Genomic DNA, 21,651 nt, shown 5'->3' with positions numbered 1-21,651 from the left:
GCTAGTGTCTTCTGCCTCCAACCATCTATCATTTCTAGTTCCTTGATATCAAGTTAGTTGCTGATAACTAACCCTCAGTGTTTATATTGCCAAAGCTGCTTAAGGCATTTGAATTTTCACTAATAACTAATTGAAACCATTTGTAAAAATATCAAGGATTGAAAAACTTCTCGTTCAGCAATCCAATTTTATCAGCTGTAAACATCGGTTCTGCATGTGAAACGACATCACATCCAAATTAAGATGTTGAAATAAGATGCTGAAATAAGATACTTTGGGTGCTAACTATTATTAGTTGGCCCATTGGCTGGGTTGCCAACTTATGAACTGCAACTTCTGAGTACAAAGAATGCACCATTTGCTCAGGGAAGGTATTTCTATATGCAGATGACATCTTTATTTTCACACAGATGTCTTCCCTAAGTCAAGCCATCAGTTCTTGCTGGGTAGCATATCTACTTACGATTTAATAATAAGATTGTAGCAACTGGTTGAAAGTTTGGTTATAAATAAGTGAAAAAAATTTTTAATAGCTAATTATTATCATATTATTATATTGTGATTTCTTGATACTAACAAAACATCTGGAGGTAACAATCTGTCACATTTTTAGGGACAAACTTTTAGGCAATATGACTACAATTTTCCCTACAACTTTTGCTATTTTGGTGAGTTTTTTTTTTTTTTTTTGGTCATAAGACAACATAGTTTTGGCTCAAATGACACTTGTAGATACGTTTCTAGTAATACTTTTTTAATTTGCATATTATTTACAATTTTTTATCACAAAACATGTTTTACTGCATCGTTTCCAGTCATCTGCAACAGGAAGTTCTGGCTTGTAAAAAAAATGTAACTCATCAGATTAAAGTTGGAACGTTTTTAAACAAAAAGGTGTAACAATGAATAACTTAATGATCTTGAGACAGATGATTGCTCTGTTTCAGCATGTGAAGGTGAAATACTCTGTATATGACAATATCTTGCTTTACCACACCCAGCAGAAACAACGTGTAATTGTTGAGACTTTCATTTTCTTCACACTCGCTTCAAACAGTGAATTTAGCGTTTTCTTCTGTACACACACAGTATTTTGCACTATTTATGACTCATTAGAATGCTCCTCAAAGAATATTGCAATAAAAGATGTTCTCACTATGTGATGTGAGCTTGAACCTCAATTTAAACTAAACATGCTGTCTAACGGATGCCTGCAACTTTTAAAAATAATCCGAGAGTCAGATTTCTCTGTTTTATTGACACGATTCATAGACCATCTCATTTCAGATACAATACATGTCCAGCAAAGCGCAAAAAGAGTGAAAAGCCTTTGTTTTTAGCAAGGGTATACATACATTTAACAAACATCCCCCACTCGCAGTGGGGGCTGGGGGTGGATACAGGATATGAGATGGGATTATTCTTTTTATGTAAACCCCTGACCACTTCAGACTCATGTGAGATGAAGATAAGCGAACCAGGTTCCCTTACCAGCAATGCATTACGTCAGAAATTCGGTTTTTTTTTTTTTTTTAACTTCATAGATCAGTGAGCCAACTAGATTCCTTCGACAGTTTAATAAAAAATAAATACAAGGAGACCATCGGCTGAATAGTACGAGAACATTTAAAATGGAGGCAAAGAAACAGAAGCAAAAGAAGCAGATGTTACACAGGGAGAAGCCGAGGGAAAACTAAAAAAAATACAAATAAATTATTAGCAAAATCTTTTGTGTTTTGCCTTCTTCCAACTCCTTTTCGCGCTTGAATTTGTAGTATCGTACAGCGAAGGACATTCAGCAAAGCAGACTGGAGTTATAGAAAACAATCATGCAAAGAAATCCGTTTCAACACATAACCACTGATACGGAAAATCAGATCAAAAAAACAGCGCGATCAACAGTCAGTGCCTTCACGTCTTTTAGTAGATGTTATTGTTCTTTCTCTACAGACTTTAGATTTGCTACTGTACTTTGATAAAAATGATATGACAGACCCGCTTCCTCTTGGCTGTCCAGTCCTCTGACTGGACCGACATTCCACTTTTATCCGTAGGATCTTGGGTGGGGTGAGGATCTTACAGTTTGTAGCCAACAGTCGTTGTTCCAGGACCTCCCACCCCATGACCTTTGACCTTCCCCTGTCGGCCACGGAAAAGTCCATCTGGGAGGAGCCGCCGGAATGACCTTAGGTTGATATTTGCTTATATAAAAAAAAGGCGTGGTATTTTCTTTTATTGGCATCTGTTCTTAGTATTTTGAGTCTAATATATTTTCTATGTTTACAATCATCTTTTTCTAGACAACAAACGATTAAAGAGTTTCATTCCAAAATAAAAATGCCTCTATTATACCACTACTAAAGGCAGCTATCAAAATAAAACACACCATTAAAATCAAAAAGTCATCTTGAGACATTTATTTACAAAACCTTAATATTCCTTTCAATGATCTTGTTTTTTTTAGATAAATAATATTGCAGTATTTTTCCAGTAGTAACATCTAATTTTGGAATGAAACACTTCAATGATAGTTTTGCGTTCATGTACACATTCAATGCATTTTGCATTCACAGATAATGCAGTCTTTCACAAGTTCTTTGTTTTAACAAGATGTTCTCGATATGGTCTCTTCTTTTAGAGATTGAATAGAATGAGCTTGTTTTTGGTTTTTTTCCCCATTTCTTCGCAAGGACAACGTCTATCTATCCTAACTGAATCCTCCTCCGTTACAGTTCCTCTGAGCGGATGACGTGAAACAGTGTCACATTGTAGAGCACCTGGTGGCCATTGTTCCAAGCATAGAGGGCACGGTCATGAGGATTGTAGTCCAGCATGGAGATGTGCGAGTACTTGTTCTGCAAGGGAATGTCAATGTACTCGTAAGTCGAGGAGTTGGTGGAGTACGCGTAGTAAACCTTGGTCCCTCCCGAGTATCCGTTTGTGACGTAGAGTGTGCCGCAGATCATGAACGACTCGCCGGCGCTCCGCTTGGGGTGGTTGGTGGTCCAGCTCTTGATGATCTGCAGCGTGTTGGGGTTCAGCTTGCTGATGACGATGTTGCCGGCGTTCTGATTGGTGGCGTAGACGGCCCACAGGCCCCCCTCGTCGACCATCAGGTCGATGTCCGAGTGGCCCCCCCAGGCGTAGTGGTACGCGTTGTTGAAGCCGGCGTAGTCCAGCTGCCGGGACTTGCTGATGGAGGAGGTGCGGAAGTCGAACTTGATGATGACGTGGCTCTGGAACTTGTTGAAGTAGATGGAGCCGTTGTAGACCACCTGGCCCGTCCCCGACCACGGGTGCGGCAGCCGGTGGGATGTGAAGTTGTCCGACGTCATGAAGTCATGCATGGACTTGTACTCCCGAACAAAGCGGTTGTTGTGGTAGCCGTCCATGTACCAAACCTAAGCAAAATAAAAAGAAAAGGAATGCCTCAGATCTCTGCATCTTATAACTCCATAATGTTAAATTTGCCTCTAAGACCAAACTAAGTGTCATAACGAACAAGCATCCTAATCAAGTTAACAATAGGATTTATTTTTTTATTTGAGCCAACAAAGCTTTTAATAATAATAATTAAAACTCCTGATGTCACCCTCAGGATGGCAGCTGACAGAGCCTGCCAGGATAATGCCATCCTGCTGCAGCTGCTTTTTAACCCTGCTTCCTGTTGGCTCCTTTTGCTGCCGCCATTCCAGAGCCCCTAATACCTTCACAGTCTCTGCGGAACTGATACGGCTAAGGCTCTTTCACCACCTGGTACCCCCTGCTGCTGCGACTGATTGGTGAATGCCAGTCACATGCAGGGAGCAGGTCCCCTTGGAACAGGATGAAACACACTGGAGTAGAAAAAGAGGTCGAGTGAGACTGTCCACTTCAGCCAAGTAAACACCGTTGTGGCATTTCTCCTTTTCGTGTGTTTTGATCAAAATTGACGATTTTAGTCTTTACAAAACTCCCTTCTTACACTTGAGCTAAATTCTTAGCATTTTTCTTTCTCTCTAATATTACATTACCTCGTAGGCTGTATGGAATGTGCTATTTTTGAAACAAGCTTTCTAAAGGAAGGTGTTATAATTAAATAATTGACTATCTGTTATCGAGCTCCATCCTCTTCAAGGCCCGACGTCCCTATTAAAATCTTACAAAGGTTTTCTTTGTAGTGCATCATAATTATATGAGTAATGGCTGTTCCTGTAATTTTGTGTACACTCATCTTAATCATCAATGCCATATTCACTGTGGGCCTTTAACCATTCGTTATTCCAACATACAGGTTTAATGACTTCTAAAATAAAAAATTGTTGCACAGGTTTGCAGCCATCAACGAGGTAGTCGTATAACATTTGCTAGAGGAGACATGATGGTGATGCAAAGTTTCATTTTGGACAGCGACACTGGTCTTTCAAGAGGTTCAAGTCCGTGGCAGACTTGAGCCTTGATGTGTCTAGAATTGTACTTGAACAGCCCAAACAATTTCCTTTCATCTGACGGTGACGGTCTGGGTCAGAACTAGCTGCAAATAATTTCTGGGAGGCCATGATCCACAGTAAACGTAAAGACTGGTTTAATATGGGAAAAGCAGGTAACATGAACCTTCCAGATCAGCCATAACCCATATCCTGTTCATAACCGGCTTCACTCCCCAGTGAGCAAAACAACTGCTTTATTTTAGCAGCCAGCAAACAGTTGATTAAGCAGTGTGATTTTTCCAGCTGATCGAGCCAAGAACACTACATGTTGGGACTTCTGATGCCCCTTCTGCTCTGGCAACATTGTTTACATTCTTGATAATGGCATCGTCTTTCTCAGAGCTGCAGTTCAGTGACCTGTGTCTTACTGAGAATCCCTCACCTTCCAATGCTAATAGGACAAGCTACATGTATCTTTGATCTGGATTTATAAATAACACCGTTGTCTGAGAGGGATAGACAAAGCACTTGCATGCTTCCCAGTATTCCTGACATCATTTGAAAATGACAAATTCAACGTTTTTGAACTTATCCTTAAAAGCTGAATTTATGCCAGGAAATTTTTAAACTTTCCCAGCTCTGCCAAGCAGGCATCATCATTATACACCAAAAATGAATATGGCATTCATGGATTTATGCCGATAATAAGTGTATGTGTACTGATGGGAAATGTATCTTCTGAGCCAAAACAAGTCCTGCTATGCAAAAGGGAAGCTGATGCAATTGGCTACAAAAGCAGTGCTGGTCAAGCTAACCTGACAGCTAACGCCACTCGCTCTCAGAGTGGTAGACTTTTTCTTATTGTAAAGAATAGCTGCAGCTTTGGAGTCACAATTGTTTGTGAAGTAGTCAGGTAGAGAACAAGCTTTGAAGTTTAATGTTGTCATCTGCTTGTCAAAGATTTTAGAGCTGCTGCTAATTAGCAAATGCCAAAGCTGACATATGTAGTTACAACTTATCTGATGGAAACTGAAGATGTTGGAGAACAGAATTGACAAGTTCTGTTGGTTGTAGAAGGCAATTTTCATCTGAGAGTATGTTTAACAGGCAATCTGACATCTGAGTAAGTTTGTATATTAGCACATTTGTAACTTACAACACCGGCAGCAACATCACAAAGGCCTACTTTTATAACACTTTGAATTTAAAACAAAAAGCCAAAAAGAATCAGTTTTGCATGGACCATTAATAATAAGGTTACTAGATTATAATAAGCAAAGTTCTAAAATCTGTAATCAAACTGTTCCTATGCCTTAAGGTCCTTTTATTAAGATGCCAAAGAAATGCTAGAGTGACCAGGTGTTGAACAGCTTTTGGAGCAGCTGGACCTGTGTACTGCACACCTGCTGGGCAAAAGAAGCGGACTTCGTTTTTCCCTCTACAAAGAAAATATCAGCTGTAGATCTGGTCACAAAAGACAGATGGTCAACATTTTTACGTCTATCATAATTAATGTCATTTTAATCGCTATTAAAATCCAAATTGGAATCTTTGCCAACTGGCAAAAATTGCAAAAATACTGTGCATGACTTAAGTCAAAAGCTATGTTCATGTGATTTCTTGATATTCCGGAAATAAATAAGATTATTTCCAAAGTTTAAAATTAGATTTTTAGCTATTTCCATGACCAGATAAATTTGGGAATAATTAAACTGGGCCGAAAATGTTTTGGTCATTTTTTAGTATTTTCTCCACGTTCGGTTTTTCAGAGTGAGTAAATCAAAAATGTTTCCTTAAGAGGGTCATTTCTGATTTCTAATTTCAATATTTTCAACAAACTAGTTTCATTAAGAAACAGTGACCTAATTGAGCTGTTACTACTGACACTAACAACAACTGACTCAAATTTGTAGAAATAAGTTTTTCCACAAAGCCATCCTCTTCTAGGTTTTTCCAAACTGATACAAGGCTTAGCAATCTTAGCATGTCTGAACTTATGAAACTAAGATTAAAAAAAACCTCTACAATATTATGTCTCCTAGGCTTCTGCCAATTATCAAATAGAAATGATTAAAAAAAAATAAAATAACAGAAGTGGTAAAATAGGAAGTTTTCCATCGACTGTTTTTGGCAGATATATCTCACACAACTGATTACCCAAACCGTTTCCAGCTCCACTGTTTGACACCAAAAGCTTTAAATGTCCAATTCTTTTTCAACAACCAGATTAGATATTGTCATAAAGTCGCGTTTAAAACCCAGCCATGTTACCGTGTGCTGTACCTACCCGGGTATCTCCTTCAGGCGCCAGAGGATCCGTCATCCAGGAGCCAAACCTGGATCCAGACGTCTTGATGGTGATCGGATCACTGATGCCTGTCAGTTTGCCGCAGGCTGCAAGTAAAGAAGTAAAATGGGAACATCTGCAGCAATGCCACTCCCCTCCCACCCATTGAGGTACTTCAGCTAGGTCGAGCTTTATGGGAAAATATTATTTTGTCATAAGGATGAAGTTGGGAGCTCCAGTACAGCTCGATGGTATCTTACAGCCTCTCCCCATGCATGATGTACTCTGCAAGAAGTGCTTATTATTCTGCTCACATATGCTAATGCCTGTTTTACCCTCAGAATGGGAATGTGTGAAGAAGTGAGGGAAATTAAAAAAACAAAAATAATCAGAAAAGGGAGAGGCTCTCTGTACTTTTCCTCTTGTGTGAACCACCAGGCGTCAAGGCGCTAATTAGCGTTGATTGAGGTGTTAATCTAAATTTGACAAAAATAACGCGGGTTTTGCGTCCCTCCTGACTGAGTTCAGAGTAATCCTCTCCATCTAATAAGCGCAGGCAGAGATTAGAGGGTTTCGTTAGTCTTTCTAGCCATTTCGTAGCAGAGAGAGAGAAAAAATAATAATAATTGAGATCACAGCGAAGGGCCTCTCAAAAATCACAAGATGGGAGTTGGCCACAGTAAATATCTAATTTAAAGTGCAACTCTGAGACGACTGCTCTTTTATGGGTTTCATTAGCCTCTCTCTTCCTCTCTCGCCTCTCTCTGCGAAGCGTTTCATCCATTAGTCCATCATCCCCTTTTTGTTCTTCACTGAAGTGGAATGTCGCCATCCTTTTGTGGACATACAACCCGGGATTTATTTGTGCTTCCCTTCTGCTTAATCTTCACACACATTGCAACCCCTCTCGCTGTCACATTCCAGCCTCTTATGTAATGGGACTCGTGGCTTTGTGCTGGAGCGTCGGCGTGTCTCTCCGTGTACGGCATATGTCATGCCCGAGAGAATGTGTGGGAATTGTACCTCGGCTGCAGCTGAGAGACAAACGCATACTCGCACGAGCGTGGATCTACCGTTTCTACTAGGGGGGTTGGAGTCCCTTACATAACCCTAAGGGTGGGGGGGATTAGAGACGGCACTCCGACATTGGCCATTGATTTATTTATTTCTTTTCTATAATCGTGCGTCTATCATTAGAAGTAAACTGCTGCTGCAGTGGGCAACACTGATGGATCTGCTTTCTGGAGATACGGCGCAGGTTCTAATCCCCTTTTGGCCTGAATTTGTTTAGCCTGAATCAGAGGCCAAATCCAAGTGGGGGAAAAAATAAAAACTAATGGGAGCTGCGGCCAATGCCACAAAAGCACAACCAGCCCATCAGTCAGAACTTATTCACATTTTTAGGATGGTACGCATACAAATGTGTTTCATTGGGATTTTATGTGACAGACAGTCCAACACAAAACAGTGCATGAATATGGAAAAAATAATACATGGTTTTCAAAAATTTTATGGAAAAAAATGCACTGACCCTCAGAGTCAGTCCTTATAAAATGGCCTTTTTGCTCCATCAACAAATGCAAGTTTTGTGGGTGATGTCTCTATAAGCTGACATTGACTGATTGTTTGCCCATTTTACTTGCCATAAATATGTAACATGAATATGCCAACCAGTCGTAGTCTTGCAGAAAGGTGAACCTTCATCCTTGCCTTTTACAGACTAGAACACCTTATTGACCTGCAGCTCTGGACAAAATGGAGCCCACTGCACTGAACCCCATTGAAAACCTCCTGGTTATTCCACCAAATATTGATTTCTGAACTAAACCAAGTTAAACATTGGTGTTATTGTTTCTAAATGAATATAAACTTGTTTTCCTTGCATTATTTGAGATCATAAAGCACTATCTTTTTTGTTTCTTTGACCATTTCTCATTTTCTGCCAATAAATCCAAAATCTTTGCTTCGAATTTTGGAGACACGTTGTCAGTAGTTCGTAGAATGAAAGAGCAATGTTCATTTTACTCAAACATATACCTATAAAAAATTAAATTAGAGAAACTGATCATATTAGGTGATCTCTTAATTTTTTCCAGAGCTGTATGTTCAGCTCCGGAAAATCGGAAAAAACTCAGAAAAAAGTTTTTCAGACTCTTCTTATCAACTCCAAGGAGTTTCCCTGGACCTGCATGATGTTGCTACCAACATGTTTCAATAGAAAATAATCATTTCTGGACCATGTGCTTTATCAGTTTTCTGACATATATAATGTGCATAATGTTCATCTGACCAAGTTATCTAATTCCAAATGTTTGCTGTGACTTGTGTCAAACTGCAAATGGGACTTTTTCCAACGATCAAACATTGGTTTTGTTTTGTTTTTTTCTTTTATTTTATCATTCTTGCTTGAGTAAGCAATAAAACACAGTTTTTTCATTGCTGTGGATTTGGAGTTTAGGATTCCTTCTTACAAACCCACTGTCATCTGGACGAAGCAGGCAGGCAGCATTGTGAGGATCATGTTCTTTGATTTCTCCAGTGCATTCAACACAATTCAGCCTGATTTGCCTGGCAATCTATTACCACCAGGCGCTGTAACAGATTGAAATCTTGGAAGCCCCTTGGGAAATAGAGCGCATCTACAAAGTACTCACAACGCTTCACTTTTAACACGTTGTTGTTTTACAGCCTTGATTCAAATTGTATAAGACTGATCTCATTTCTCAAAAGTCTACACAGACAATAATGGAGTGGCTAAAGAACGAGCAGTTAAAGGTCACGTCGAGGCCTAGTCAGTCACTAGATCTCTGCCCAATAGAACGTCCGAAGAGTGACCCGAAGATTTGCGTTACCAAGCAACAGCCACGAAACTTAGAGGATTTTGAAAGCCTCCGTAAAGAGAGTGGTGTCAAAATCCTTCCTTATATGCATGAAAAGCTGGAGAATCAAATACTTATTTCACTCACTGACATGTAAACTAATTCTTAACTTTTCTTTTGCTACTTTCCCGTGCTTCTCTACAAACAGAGAACTAGGAAGGAACCACATACTTATTTTTATCAAGGTGACTTCTGAAGACAATTTGTTGCACCTGATTTACTTTACGGGCATCAAAATACAGGGGGTGGGGAGATGAACACAAATCCTCACCACACTTCTCAGAAGGAATTGAAAACCACACATCCGTTGTTCTCCACTTTAAAAATTTCTCCTACCTCGTGTTGATCTTCAGTATGAAATACATTGAGATTTTTGAATTTTGGGGTTTTATTTTGGTTATTTGTTATTATTTACGGTTCCAAACAGAGAAGGGGAACCAGCTGCCATGGAGCAGCCAGCAGAGGTATTTCTCCTTGCTCCTCCATCCATCAGTGTGTCTGCGTTTCCACGGCCTCCGTTCGCCTGCGGCTCTGTGTGCATCCACATTGCGGTGGCACGGCAACGGGAGATTTATTTATTTGATTATTGCCCAGCAAGCTGGCATGTCCACTTGATCGATGGCCATTGTGTCCCGACAGCCGCGGGCCCGTTAGTCTCTCTGGCACACAGCAGCTTGAAGGACAGCTCAGCGGAGACTCTATTTACTCTCATTCACTTTTCCTGCACTTTTTCACTTTCTCCATTCCATTACCACCCTTCCTGCAGCCCTCCCTGTCTATCACTCAGAGGTAAAAAACATTCTGCCGCCTCTGTATTTTTTTCCTTTCCTCCTTGTTATTGGTCGTATGCAAATGTGGCCAGTCACCTTGGTCGGTTTAATCTCTGCACGGAGTCGGAGTGCATCTGTGTGCACGATGCATGAGAGCTTTAGCAAGCATGCGAAGATGAAAAGGAGAGCCACCCTCTGCTCTGCCTAAGCCAGCGTCTCGCTGGGTGACCTCGCCTTTATCTCCTCCGATCTCGCACACGCCACCGTTCCGTCCCAGAGGTCACGGCTTCCTCCCCATTTCCAGCTGCTTGGACGAAGACATGGGGAATGGCGTGTTCAGCGAACTGGGAGCTGAAACACTGGAGGGGTACCGGCCCCCTGGAGTTGGAGGAGGTTTCTGATATAAATAGGTGTGAAATATACAGCAACGCTGTAAGCATTCACTTTCTTGTGGAGTGTTTTTTTTTCTTTTGCTTTCACACTTAACTGTTTCAAGTCAAACTAATTTCATCATCAGTTGACAAACAAAATGCAGTGAGATTGTAGAGATAAAAAGCTACCCAGTGTCCTATGTGAAAAAGTAAATGAACACTAGATTTAATATCCGACTGTGTTGGAGGGCAACAGCTGGCATCAGTCTTTTGGAAAAACTGACAATCTTTTACTTCACTGCTTATGAACTTTGGACCACTCTGCTTCCCAGAATTGCTTTAATTCAGCCACATTGGAGCTTTTTTTTTTTTAAGGCAGTGCCTCAGCATCTCACTTATAATTAAGTTCAGACTTTGACTAGGCCATTTTTTGAGCCTCTCAGAGGTGGACTTTCTTTTGGCTCATTGACCTGATTTGTAATATCTGTGAAGTTTTACCAAAACATTTTTTTTTAAATCAAGCTGATGGTGAGCTATTCTCCTTTAGGGATTTTTGCTGAAAAGCATCAGAGTCAACACCAGATTTGACTGAAGGTACGATGTTCTTTTTCAAAAATGTTGTTACTTTTAAATCAGATCTAATAAAAAGTCAATACAAAAAAATAGTATTTTGCCAAAGGTCTTATTGAGATACTCTTTGTGTTTAGTCAGCATTAGACAGCCTTTGAAGCATTCAGAAAGGCTATAATTTTTTCTCCTTTCTTATAGTTGAATAAACAACACAGACTTTGACTGAGGTAACTGAGGTCTACAGTGTTTCGATTTTGTTCTGGATCCTTTCGTGACCTTCTGGATGAGTCGTCTTGGACTAACATCGGCAGGTCAGACAGTCCTGTTAAGATTACCCGCTCTCCAAAGTTTTTTTTTTCTTTCCATTTGTGGAAAATGATTCTCACTGTGGTTCCAAAGCATGAAAAATGACTTTGTAACCCTTACTGGGCTACTTGGTGCCAAAGTCTGTTTTTGAACTTTGTTTGTATCATTAATATTCTATTTAATAAATTTATTGATTCCTCAAGTCTGAAATAAATCAGGCCAAAGTGTTGCTAATGAATTTGAACTAAATGTGTGACTAATCTTAGTTTAATCACAAATAAACCACGAGGGACGGTGAAATCATCATTTGAAAACTACGTTTCGCATCTGCTTGTGTCGTTCTCGCCTGATATTAAAATCTGTCTGATGACATGAAACGTTAAAGATTCAGTTTCTGAAATGAGCTAACTGATCATTTCAGCATTGTGGCTCAAGCACTTTCTAAATTCCCCTCTGTCATCTTGCACTGTGAATTATTCAAAACAGGGACGCAATATACCCGCGATGTGCTAAGTGCCTCTGCTCTTGTAAAATATCTTAGTCACCATGTGGGTGTGCATCTATTAGCACCGTGCTCTGTCACAAGAGGTGTGAAGACACTGAGGAAAGGGGTAAAAAGCAAAGAGAGGACTGGATCCACATGAGCAGCGCAGCTGATTTTGTGGACATATTTTCGCATGCCACTTTGAGGCAGCAAGCGCTTCCATCATACCGTTCTGATGGGGTTCCTGCAATGAAGCTAATCAGGTTTCACATATTGAGGAACACACATTAGGTAGGCTGAAATGAGGGCTTCTCCTAGTTGCAGGATGCCACATAATATTTCTAATAATGTAAATTGGGAATGTGATAAGCATTTGCTGGAAAGTTTTTTTGTGAAAACCCCTTAAAATCAATTATTTTCATTTCTGCAGCATAAGCGCCCAATGTAAGGTTTAGAAAAATACAGCCTTTAACCAAAATACAATTTAACAGTTTGGAAAAATTCATTTGATTTTAATAAAATTACCATGACAAAATTGTATGCAGCCATACCTTAACCCTGATTTGTAAATATGGCAGCATCCAGTATAGTCTAGTATAACATGTAACAAGCTAGGGCTAAAGAGGGAGAGAAATATTTGACTATTCCTTTTTGCACAGTCTGTCTCTAGACCCTGCAGAGTTCAAGGTCCTCTCATATGCTCTCTAGTCTTTACCTCACTCCAGACTTTTTTCTGAAGAATTTAAGTCTTGGGTCTAAGACGGCCATAAAAGGTTGATTTTGTGACAGCTTAATCATTTCTGTGTTGATTTGCCAATGTTTTTCTGTCGTTATCCTAGAGAGATCGCTAATGATGACCTACTTTCACCAAATTTGTATGAAAAATATTCGAAGAGTTCAACAAGTTTCTGAGAGCGTGCACTCTGACACGCCCACAAATCCTCCATTGTGCTTGGCAGTCAAAGACACTTCAGGTGTGAGCTACAAAACCGTCAAAACTATTGTTTTGGTCTTTGGTACTTTGTATTTGTTGTACTTTGTTACTTAAGAGACCATTTTTCACTTCAAATTTATGAAATACCAAAGGTAATAAAGTTAGCAATGAGGATTTGTAGCATCAACCAGGTGATTCCCAAAGCATTCAGACTTTGACATTGAATTCTTTCTGTTTTGGGTCTTTTAGGTACCGGTGGTGTGCTGGGCTGCTACTTCCGCCCTGCACTTCTCCAGTTTCACATTTATGCAGAACATGTGTCGCATTCTGTTGCTTTGGTCAGGAACAATGACTCAACACAAAAATCAGCGAAAGGGGAAAGAAAAGCAGCCAAAATCCAGGAAAAAAAAAAAACCTTTTGGAGGACTTTAAAAAAAATCTTGGAGAATTATTCATCTTGAAATACTTTCAAAATACTAAGTGTGGCCGCTTTAAAGCGGTGGTTTAGCCGTTTTGAGCAATTTCACACATTAAGCAAGAGTATTTTGAGGGCTGGGCGGTTGCAAGGAATCTTCCCTTGCTTTCCACGTCATCGTGTATGTATGCCTGAAAATAAATTTCTGGGCTAATTATGACATCTTTAGTCAGTGTGTGTGTGCATGCATGTGCTTGAAGCAAAGTGTGTGTCAACAACTTTCTGTGCCTACCTAATTTTTGCATGCATGCTCGCAGTCTCTCCTCAAGATTTGACACTCTGTTGTGGAGCTCCTCGTAGTCATAGGCCCCCATCTCTTCTTGTAGCTCGCTTAGAACTGACGTCAGATTTCGGACCTCCTCCTTAAACTGCAATACCAATTTGGCATCGGCTTTGTACTCCTCCAACACTGGTATCAACGGCCTAAGCGCCTCCATTTTCGCCTTTATGGCCTGAAAGGATTAGAATAAGCTCGGTTGAGTGTCAAGCGCGACCAAAGAAATAAAAAAAAGAGAGACTGGTTTTCCAGAAAAGAAAGAAAAGAAGAAGGGAAGAAAAAAAACACCTGACTGAGCCTCACTACTCTAACTCTGCCCTGCTTCTTCACTTATTGTGTTCGTGTTTGTGCGTCAAGTGTAATTGTGTTTGTTTTTTTTTTGTTTGTTTTACTTTTAGTTTGTTTGTGCAGGTGTGTCTCTGAGTGAACAAACCCAAAGAATACTCTCCACCCGCTTGGACGGAGCAGAGCAGGCGGGGTCGGGGCCCCTTTCTCCGGACGGCGAGGGGCCATTTTTTTTATTTATTTATTTTTTTAAAAGCAAGCCCTCGGTACACGGACAACAATTGGGAAAGCTCTTTATTGGTCATCAACGTTCAAAATGCAACATCGTATTAAGGGTTACATGCTTTACATGTCACACACAACAAAGTGTCTCGAATTTTTACGTCTAGAGTTTTACGTAAAGAGTTGCTGATTAACCAAATATGCATAGACAAAAGCCAAAAGAAAAGTGACTAACACCAATTAGTAATAATAATATTTAATAATAATAATAATCATAATAATAATAATAAATTTATTTACGCCAGCAAAAAGCTTTTAAGATGGAAAACGTTGACAGCAGTAACATGCAGGAATAGATCAGTAGTGGGTTGGTTTGGGAGAAGGGTGAGGGGGGTGGGGGGGTCTCTTAATCTTAATGATGCTAAGGGTAAATTAACTGTTTGATGCCCAAACACTCAGTACTGTGGCGCAGTTCAGGGGGGGAATCTGGAATTGACCTGCCTCTTCTTCCCTGTGGCTCTCTTTACATGTCTTAAAGTTAGCCCTGCAAGCAAGAAAATGACAGACTGTTGACAGGGGCTAGAGCTTTCTAACCTGACTCAAGAGACACACAAAGGCACACACATATTTAGTAAAATGCACTTAAACAATGTCACAGTAAATTGCGCGCATGCACCGAACATGGCTGCGTGAGGCTGTGTGCTACGCATGCATAAATAGCGGGGATGAGACACTTGGAGAAGTGCAAGACAGATGGCATGAAAACAGGAGCTACTTTAGATTCAATGCTGAAGCTAAAGATGCTGAAAAACTGTATTTATGTGGTATAGATGTGCACATAGCTAAATCCCTTGTCTATTCGTATTAGCAAACCAGTAAGGGGTGAAACAAAATCTCAAACTGACAACTGAATGTTTGGTTCTGCCTGGACAGAGTTTGTCTGCTAAAGCAAAACTAGCAAGAGACTTAATGCTAGTCGGTGCTAAAATAAAATAGAACTGCTTCAGCTTGAAACCCAGTATGCATGTTTGAGGTTCTTATTTTGAAAAAGGGAAATTAAGTAGATTTTTTTTAGTTATTTTGTTGTGTTAAAGGAGTCTTTTCCAATACAATATCGCTCATATGGTTGGCTTACAAAAATCTGCTACATTAGCCTTGAAGAAGCTAATGTTATAGTATAGTGGCTTTTGAAGACGCTAATGTATGAAACGCTGTAAAACTGATTAACTGTTAGCCGCAAGGGATACTAGAGCTAAAAACTTATACGGGACAAGAAAATAATCATTTTCGATACTTTTGTGGCATTAAGCCCTCATTATTAACATCAATAAATTAAAAAATAGATATCAATATAAAAATTTAAGATACACTTTAGCTAAATTAGACATAATTTACAAGTGTTTTCAGTATGATCGTTGGTATGTGTTAAGTATGCATCAATAGGCATTAGTCGTACACATATGCAAGCTTGGATATGTGGCCATTTGAGGTGCATTCATGACTACAGCCTACAAGAAATTAAGAGCACTTAAATTGTGCATGAAATGCAACACATAGACTACTAGTCAAATCTATACTGGGTTATTCTGTAACAATTGCACTCTTTACAACACAGAGTGGGAAAAGCAACAAAAAGGGTAAATTTACTTTCCTCGAATAGTAAATATTAAACTTACCCAGGAATGGACACCTCTAATCTTGTCCATTCCTGTGAAACCACTAATGTGTATCATATTGAATTGTCATTTGAGCTCAATGTATTGTTACGCACTAACTATTAATGTACTTATACATTACGGTTTAATATCAGCACTAATTAATATCATACATTCAAATTAAACAATACATTATTCCATTTGTAAAAACTTACATTTTTAACAAGACTAAGCAGCAGCTCATTTTGTTAGTATGATATAACAAATTTTATTGAAGCACGTTCAATAAAAGTGTTTTCAACCCATTGCAATTAAAATGAAGTTAAATTTTGCTCTGTCAAATTAGCTGTGTCAAATGGGATTTCTTCCACAGCTTTCCTTTTGCAGCATTTCTTTGGAGGCAGCTGACTTGAGAGGTGTTTATCTCCAACAGCTTATATTGGTGTGTTTGACCAAATGCATTTCGATGAGCATCTATTGATTTTAATGTCATGAATTGAGCCACGAAGCCAAACACGGCTGCAGCGTCGTTTGGTTTCAAACCCGTCGACGGGGAGAGCTCAATAACTTAAAGGTGTCGACTTGAGCTGCATTGAACTGCAGCAAAAAGGCAGCGATGTAAAGGGCACTAATGCAAATGCTGCCAGAATGTCACGGCATCTCAGATGTGATCTGGAGCACCAGGTTTAGGAGGAGTCAAAAGTACAAATTCTGGCTTTAAAAGAGAACAACTTTTTTTAGATACTTATAGTTCATGTATCTAGTATAATTGTGCATACAGTATGTGTGTTTGTATGTGCTGAAACAATAGTAGTTTAAGGTGGATGGTTACAGTGATTTATCAAAAATCTTGATGGTGACACTTGTTTTTAGCATTTCTATTTATCTATGTAAAAGAGATGAGCATTTACATTACATATACTATAATGATTGCAATGATTCTATACTCTTTCTACTGACAGACGACACAGAATGGGTTAGGCTGCTAACACTGAGTGACACAGCAGTCTCTGAGGGTATGGCGGTGGGATGGATGGCTGCAGAAGGGGCCTCTTACCTTGTATTGCTTAGCAATGTTCTGCTTGTGGTTCTCCTCCACCTCCTTGAACTTCGTCTCCAGGCCACGGAGCTGGACCTCCATCTTCTCCACGTACTGAAGGTCCCTCTGGGTGCGCTGGTCCAGCACCTGGATGGACTGGGTCATGTTCTGGACCTGGGGATCCGGCAAACATAAATCCAGGTTGAATATCTAAAATATCTCTTTTTTTCCCCTTCTACCTCAAAGGTTTTTTTTTTTAGTAGTCTGGTGTAAAGAAACAGCAACAGGTTTCCAACATGTTGTTTTGGCTTGGCACGCATTTCTTGATGATTCACAAACTCTGACATCAGGCAGCTAGTCAGGGGCCTCACAAGCGAAGAATGCATACTGTTCAGACATTTGTCGTCTCCAGAAATGTTCCACTTGATGCACTCCCCAAACTAAGATGAGCCTGTTGATGTCGGCTCCCGTAATTCGAATAATCTGCATTATTTTGGATTAGCTTGTTTACCAATGTTTGCATTGTAGCTCCCAGGCTGGGCATTGAGCTGCGTTGCATCATTAGACATGTTGCTCTGGGTGCATGCAGCGCAACATAAGCGCAGCGTTCATCCGCCTCCCATGACGACTTGGGTTTCCAGGGAGCTCATTAGACACTTGATTTCTATTCTTGTCCCACATTCAGGGAGGTGACTGGGGGACCATATCTTTGTGAGCGTGAAACAAGGTAAAAATGGCTACCCTGGGCATTGTGAGACGCAGATTGCCGTTGCTGGGTATTTAGCCAAGCAATTACCTTCTCCAGCAGCTGCCTCAGTTGTTTGGTGCGAGCATCCCGCGAGCACATGGACTGCTGGGGCGCCACCACGGTGCAGACACACCTCCCTTCGCTATCCTGGGCAGAACTGTACACCTGCCACGACTCCTCTGGGTTTGCTGGCAACACCTTCATGCAAAAAAAGAAAAAAAACAATCAAAAAGTGTTGTCAAATGGCTTGAATAACATAGCTTTTTAAAAAACATAATAAACAACAGTAAGCTCTGTTGCTTTGTGAAATATGCATCAACTTGCATATCATGGGTAACTGTGTCCGTGCCCATGATTAAGCACCGCCTGTTCGCCATCACGTCCTGAAGCTGCATCAGGATACCATACCATTAAAACCCATCAGCCGGTAAGTCAGCTTGGTTACCGTGGAAACTAAACGCAGGCTTGTCCAAAGGCATCGCTGACCTAGAAGTTATGAAAGGTTGCTCAGGCAAATCCTCCTGCTGCTGGGGTTCAAGAAATGTTTTCAGGTGCTGCGTCCCTCTCCTACTCCCCACTGGGCTGTTTGGTCTTTAAAGAGGGGAAGAACCTCCTCTAAACAGGAGAAATGCTGTTTGGTTTCACTTTGATCGTATCATTTTGCCGTGTGCAATATGAAAATAAATGATTTCTCCCCTGTTATGTAATGTACTTTATACACCGAATGCCACGGTTACACTCATTACTTACGAGTCGACCTGAGAAAGGAAGCAACTCCGTGACAACTAAGGGCACCCTGAGGTCCTGGGGCCCCAAGAGCACGAGCTGTATCCATATAAAGGAAGATCAATGCTAATTTATTTGTATTTGCTCCTTGTGTCAAGTTTACATTTCATCCACACTGTGATTGTAGGTACGATGATCAGAAATGTTTTTATTGTGGGCGTTTTTTATTTCTATTTTTTTTAATGGAGGTACCAATCAATAACCAGAAATCAGAATGCAGCTATTATTTCACAACCAGCTCCAATCGATGATCAGCAGTTCAAACACTATCGTCCTGTTTAGCACATCCTTCAAAACCAAAGAACTTTAGTGTATAAACCCATCAACCAACAGCATCTGATGTGATGCACCTTTGTTGAGTTTAGTTCCTTAAAACGACAAAAATGTTGATCTTGCGATTTTGTAGTTTCGAATCTAAACTACTACGTCTCACCAAAGAATGTGCAGTACTTTTTTTTTGCTCTGCATTCAGTCTATATATGGGTCACAGCTCTACGATGCCAGAACTATGACGTCACTTTTTTCTTTTTATAATCCATCACACGACTAATCCATTTACCGTCCTGCTGCTGGGATCAGAGAAAAGGAGTGGCTTTTTTAAAACACATTCACTACTGTGTCAGTTGCCTTTTAATCCAGCCAGGGAGGCGGTGATAAAACAAAAGGGGAATGAGGCTACAACTGAGTACTCACTAATTGCATAAGAAAAATACTAAAGATTCACGCATAAGGTTTTTTATAACTTTTTCCCCTTAGGACTATAACCCCATAAGAAAAGAAAAGGTTTTCTGCTTCCTTGGTGGAGTTAATAATAGCATCAGAGCCTAATTTGTATTAAACTCAAAAGGCTGTCGTGCTGCTGATTGATGCTTCCGAATGGAAAATAATGGGAATTCTTACTTTTGATCTATTTTCAGAGTCTATCTGAAACTCATTCCATGCAGAGGCACCATGTGAAGGAGTATGGTGGTGGAGAAAAGCAGTGACCACTTCTAGAAACCTGCTGCCTGTCCTGGTCAAGGCAGTCTTGAGACACAGAGAAGCCAAATTAAATAATGCAATCATTTCATTAACTGTTTTGTTGCACACCCCTTTGAATTGTCATCCTTTTCTGCACTAACACGCACATAACGTAACTCTCCTAACAAAAACATTTGCACACTACCCCCTGGATTACGGCACCCATTTGGCCACCACCTTTTTTAAAACATTTCCTGCAGGCGCCCCTGTTAATGGGATTGATTCCATTAGGCCACTTATTGTATCCACTGCTTAAAATCTAAATATTTGACAAGACCAGCATGCCAAATACTTAATTTTGATTCATCCAGCAGTGGCATTGAGCGCCTCCTCCTTCCATTCACCCACTGTGGAGAGGAAAGATGAAGACTCCTGCTGTTCCAGAGGGGATCTAGGACAGCACGCTCTTTGTTTTTTTTATTTAATTTATTTATTTATTTTTGTTGAAGCATTTAAATTTCCATATATTTTTAGAATCAAATCTGAGAGGTAAAAAAAAAAAAAAGAAAAGACCAACTTTCCATTTCGGTGCAGCAGCAGCGCAACATCAAACACCAGAGGAGGAATCTATGATGCCTCTCCAAAATCCTTTACTAGTCCGGGGCGCACGGCACGAGCTCAGCTTTAAATTATGAATGAACCAACAGCGCTTTCCCATAATTAACATTCCCTTTAGTGATGGGAAAAAAATACAATAAAATCGGCCCGATCGGCCCCGGGGGTGAATGGAACTTACTCCCGTGCTCCGGTCTGGGTACCCTCCCTGCGCCGCCGTCAGCTTGGTAGTATTGAGCCCCACCAGAGAGGGGAGGGTCTGCGACATCCAGTTGGTGATCATCGCCATGGTGCTCAGCACGACCCCGATCTTCAACAACGGCACCGTCATCTTCTTCGCGCTCCGGACGTCTGGGACTTGACGTTAATCCTCCTTCATTCTACGGACTCCGTGGAGAAACCGGGGAGGCGAGTCGCGGTGCCAAGAGCATCTCGGCGGTCCGACCGGGTCTCCGGCTCGGCTCGGCTCTTCGTGGACATCTTCAAAAGGAAAAGGGGGATGCGGGGAGTGCTCGGACGCAGACGCGCAAATGGGTATCTGGGACAGAGGCAAGAGAGAGAGAACCGCAACGCTCGATCCTCCAAAAAAGTGCACGACGGGTGTTTAAAATAACCCCCCGAAAAGCACACAGCGGATGGATAGATCCTCTTTGCTGGCCGTCCCGCACAATGCTGCTCCCGAGCTCCGGTTCGCCTTTTACTATCTGGATCCGCCTCCTGATTTGGGTGCGCTCTGTGATGAACTGCTCGTACGGGCGGCTCCAAATGGATGTGAGAAGGGAGGGGGGGAAAAAAGAGGAGGTGCTGTAGATCTCCACAGCGCCAGACGCAATGATGTCACACAGTACGGGCTCCGCTTATTGTAATAGCCAATCTCGGACCGCAGCCGAGTCGTCAATAAGCCGACCGACACAAGCTTTCTGGACAATGAGGTCAGTCAGACAAGTGATGTCTGAGAGGACTCTGGGATCCTGGCGGTCATATTTCTCTCTCAGTGGCCTTTTTGTCCGCACAATAAATCCCGAGCATTCGCTTTCAACTTGAAAAAAAAAGAAAAAAGTATAGCTGCACAGCCAACACCCAAAAAAGTGCATCACAAAAGGGAGTACGGTTTGCAAAAGCAACGGAATGAGCGCGTTGGTTGTCTGATGGAAATGAAAGCGATCGGTTATCGCAGAGAATCTGCTTTTCATTCGTGTGACTCTGGCGCCATCTTGTAGCTGATTTTGGCGTTACAAATTTAAATAGACTACTTCTTAAAGGCGCATTTCAAATAAAATCTGGCGGGTATTTCGGGTTTGACTTGCATCGACCTTTGCATCTATATAGTATACAAATTTGCGTTGTGAATGTCAGAAGAGATTAAAAACAATTTGCAAGATCATTATATCGATGGAAATGCGGCCATGGTGTTCATATGAATCAGTAGAACTGACTGATAGTCACAAGTCCCATCCAGTGTTATGTGGGTCAAAAGCTGAAAATTTAGGGAAATATTACCATTGAGAGAAAATGTCTAAATCCCATTCCCTGGGACTAATTGAGGTAGCAGTAAAATAAATAAATTCAATTATATATA

The 21,651-nt window shown here is 40.8% G+C and overlaps 1 protein-coding gene across 2 annotated transcripts in view; it reads right to left on the bottom strand.

The window, feature by feature from the left end:
* Window positions 1-1,238: 1,238 nt before the first annotated feature.
* Window positions 1,239-21,651, bottom strand: part of olfm1b (olfactomedin 1b) — a 26,959-nt gene continuing 6,546 nt past the window's right edge. The window contains exons 1-6 of one of the 2 annotated variants that reach the window (XM_008423599.2): window positions 20,254-20,855; window positions 17,760-17,909; window positions 16,982-17,137; window positions 13,718-13,937; window positions 6,697-6,803; window positions 1,239-3,401 (exon numbers count right to left, since the gene is read on the bottom strand). In XM_008423599.2, the coding sequence (XP_008421821.1) occupies window positions 2,727-3,401; window positions 6,697-6,803; window positions 13,718-13,937; window positions 16,982-17,137; window positions 17,760-17,909; window positions 20,254-20,403 (1,458 nt within the window). In that variant the 5' untranslated portion in view covers window positions 20,404-20,855 and the 3' untranslated portion in view covers window positions 1,239-2,726. Of the gene's footprint in view, window positions 3,402-6,696; window positions 6,804-13,717; window positions 13,938-16,981; window positions 17,138-17,759; window positions 17,910-20,253; window positions 20,856-21,651 lie in introns of those variants that run through there. The other variant, XM_008423600.2, reaches the window with a different exon arrangement.

The sequence above is a fragment of the Poecilia reticulata genome, linkage group LG12 (assembly GCF_000633615.1).
Source record: "Poecilia reticulata strain Guanapo linkage group LG12, Guppy_female_1.0+MT, whole genome shotgun sequence".
Classification (NCBI taxonomy): domain Eukaryota; kingdom Metazoa; phylum Chordata; class Actinopteri; order Cyprinodontiformes; family Poeciliidae; genus Poecilia; species Poecilia reticulata.
Note: the sequence above shows the minus strand (reverse complement) of the source record. Positions and strands in the feature narration are given on the sequence as shown.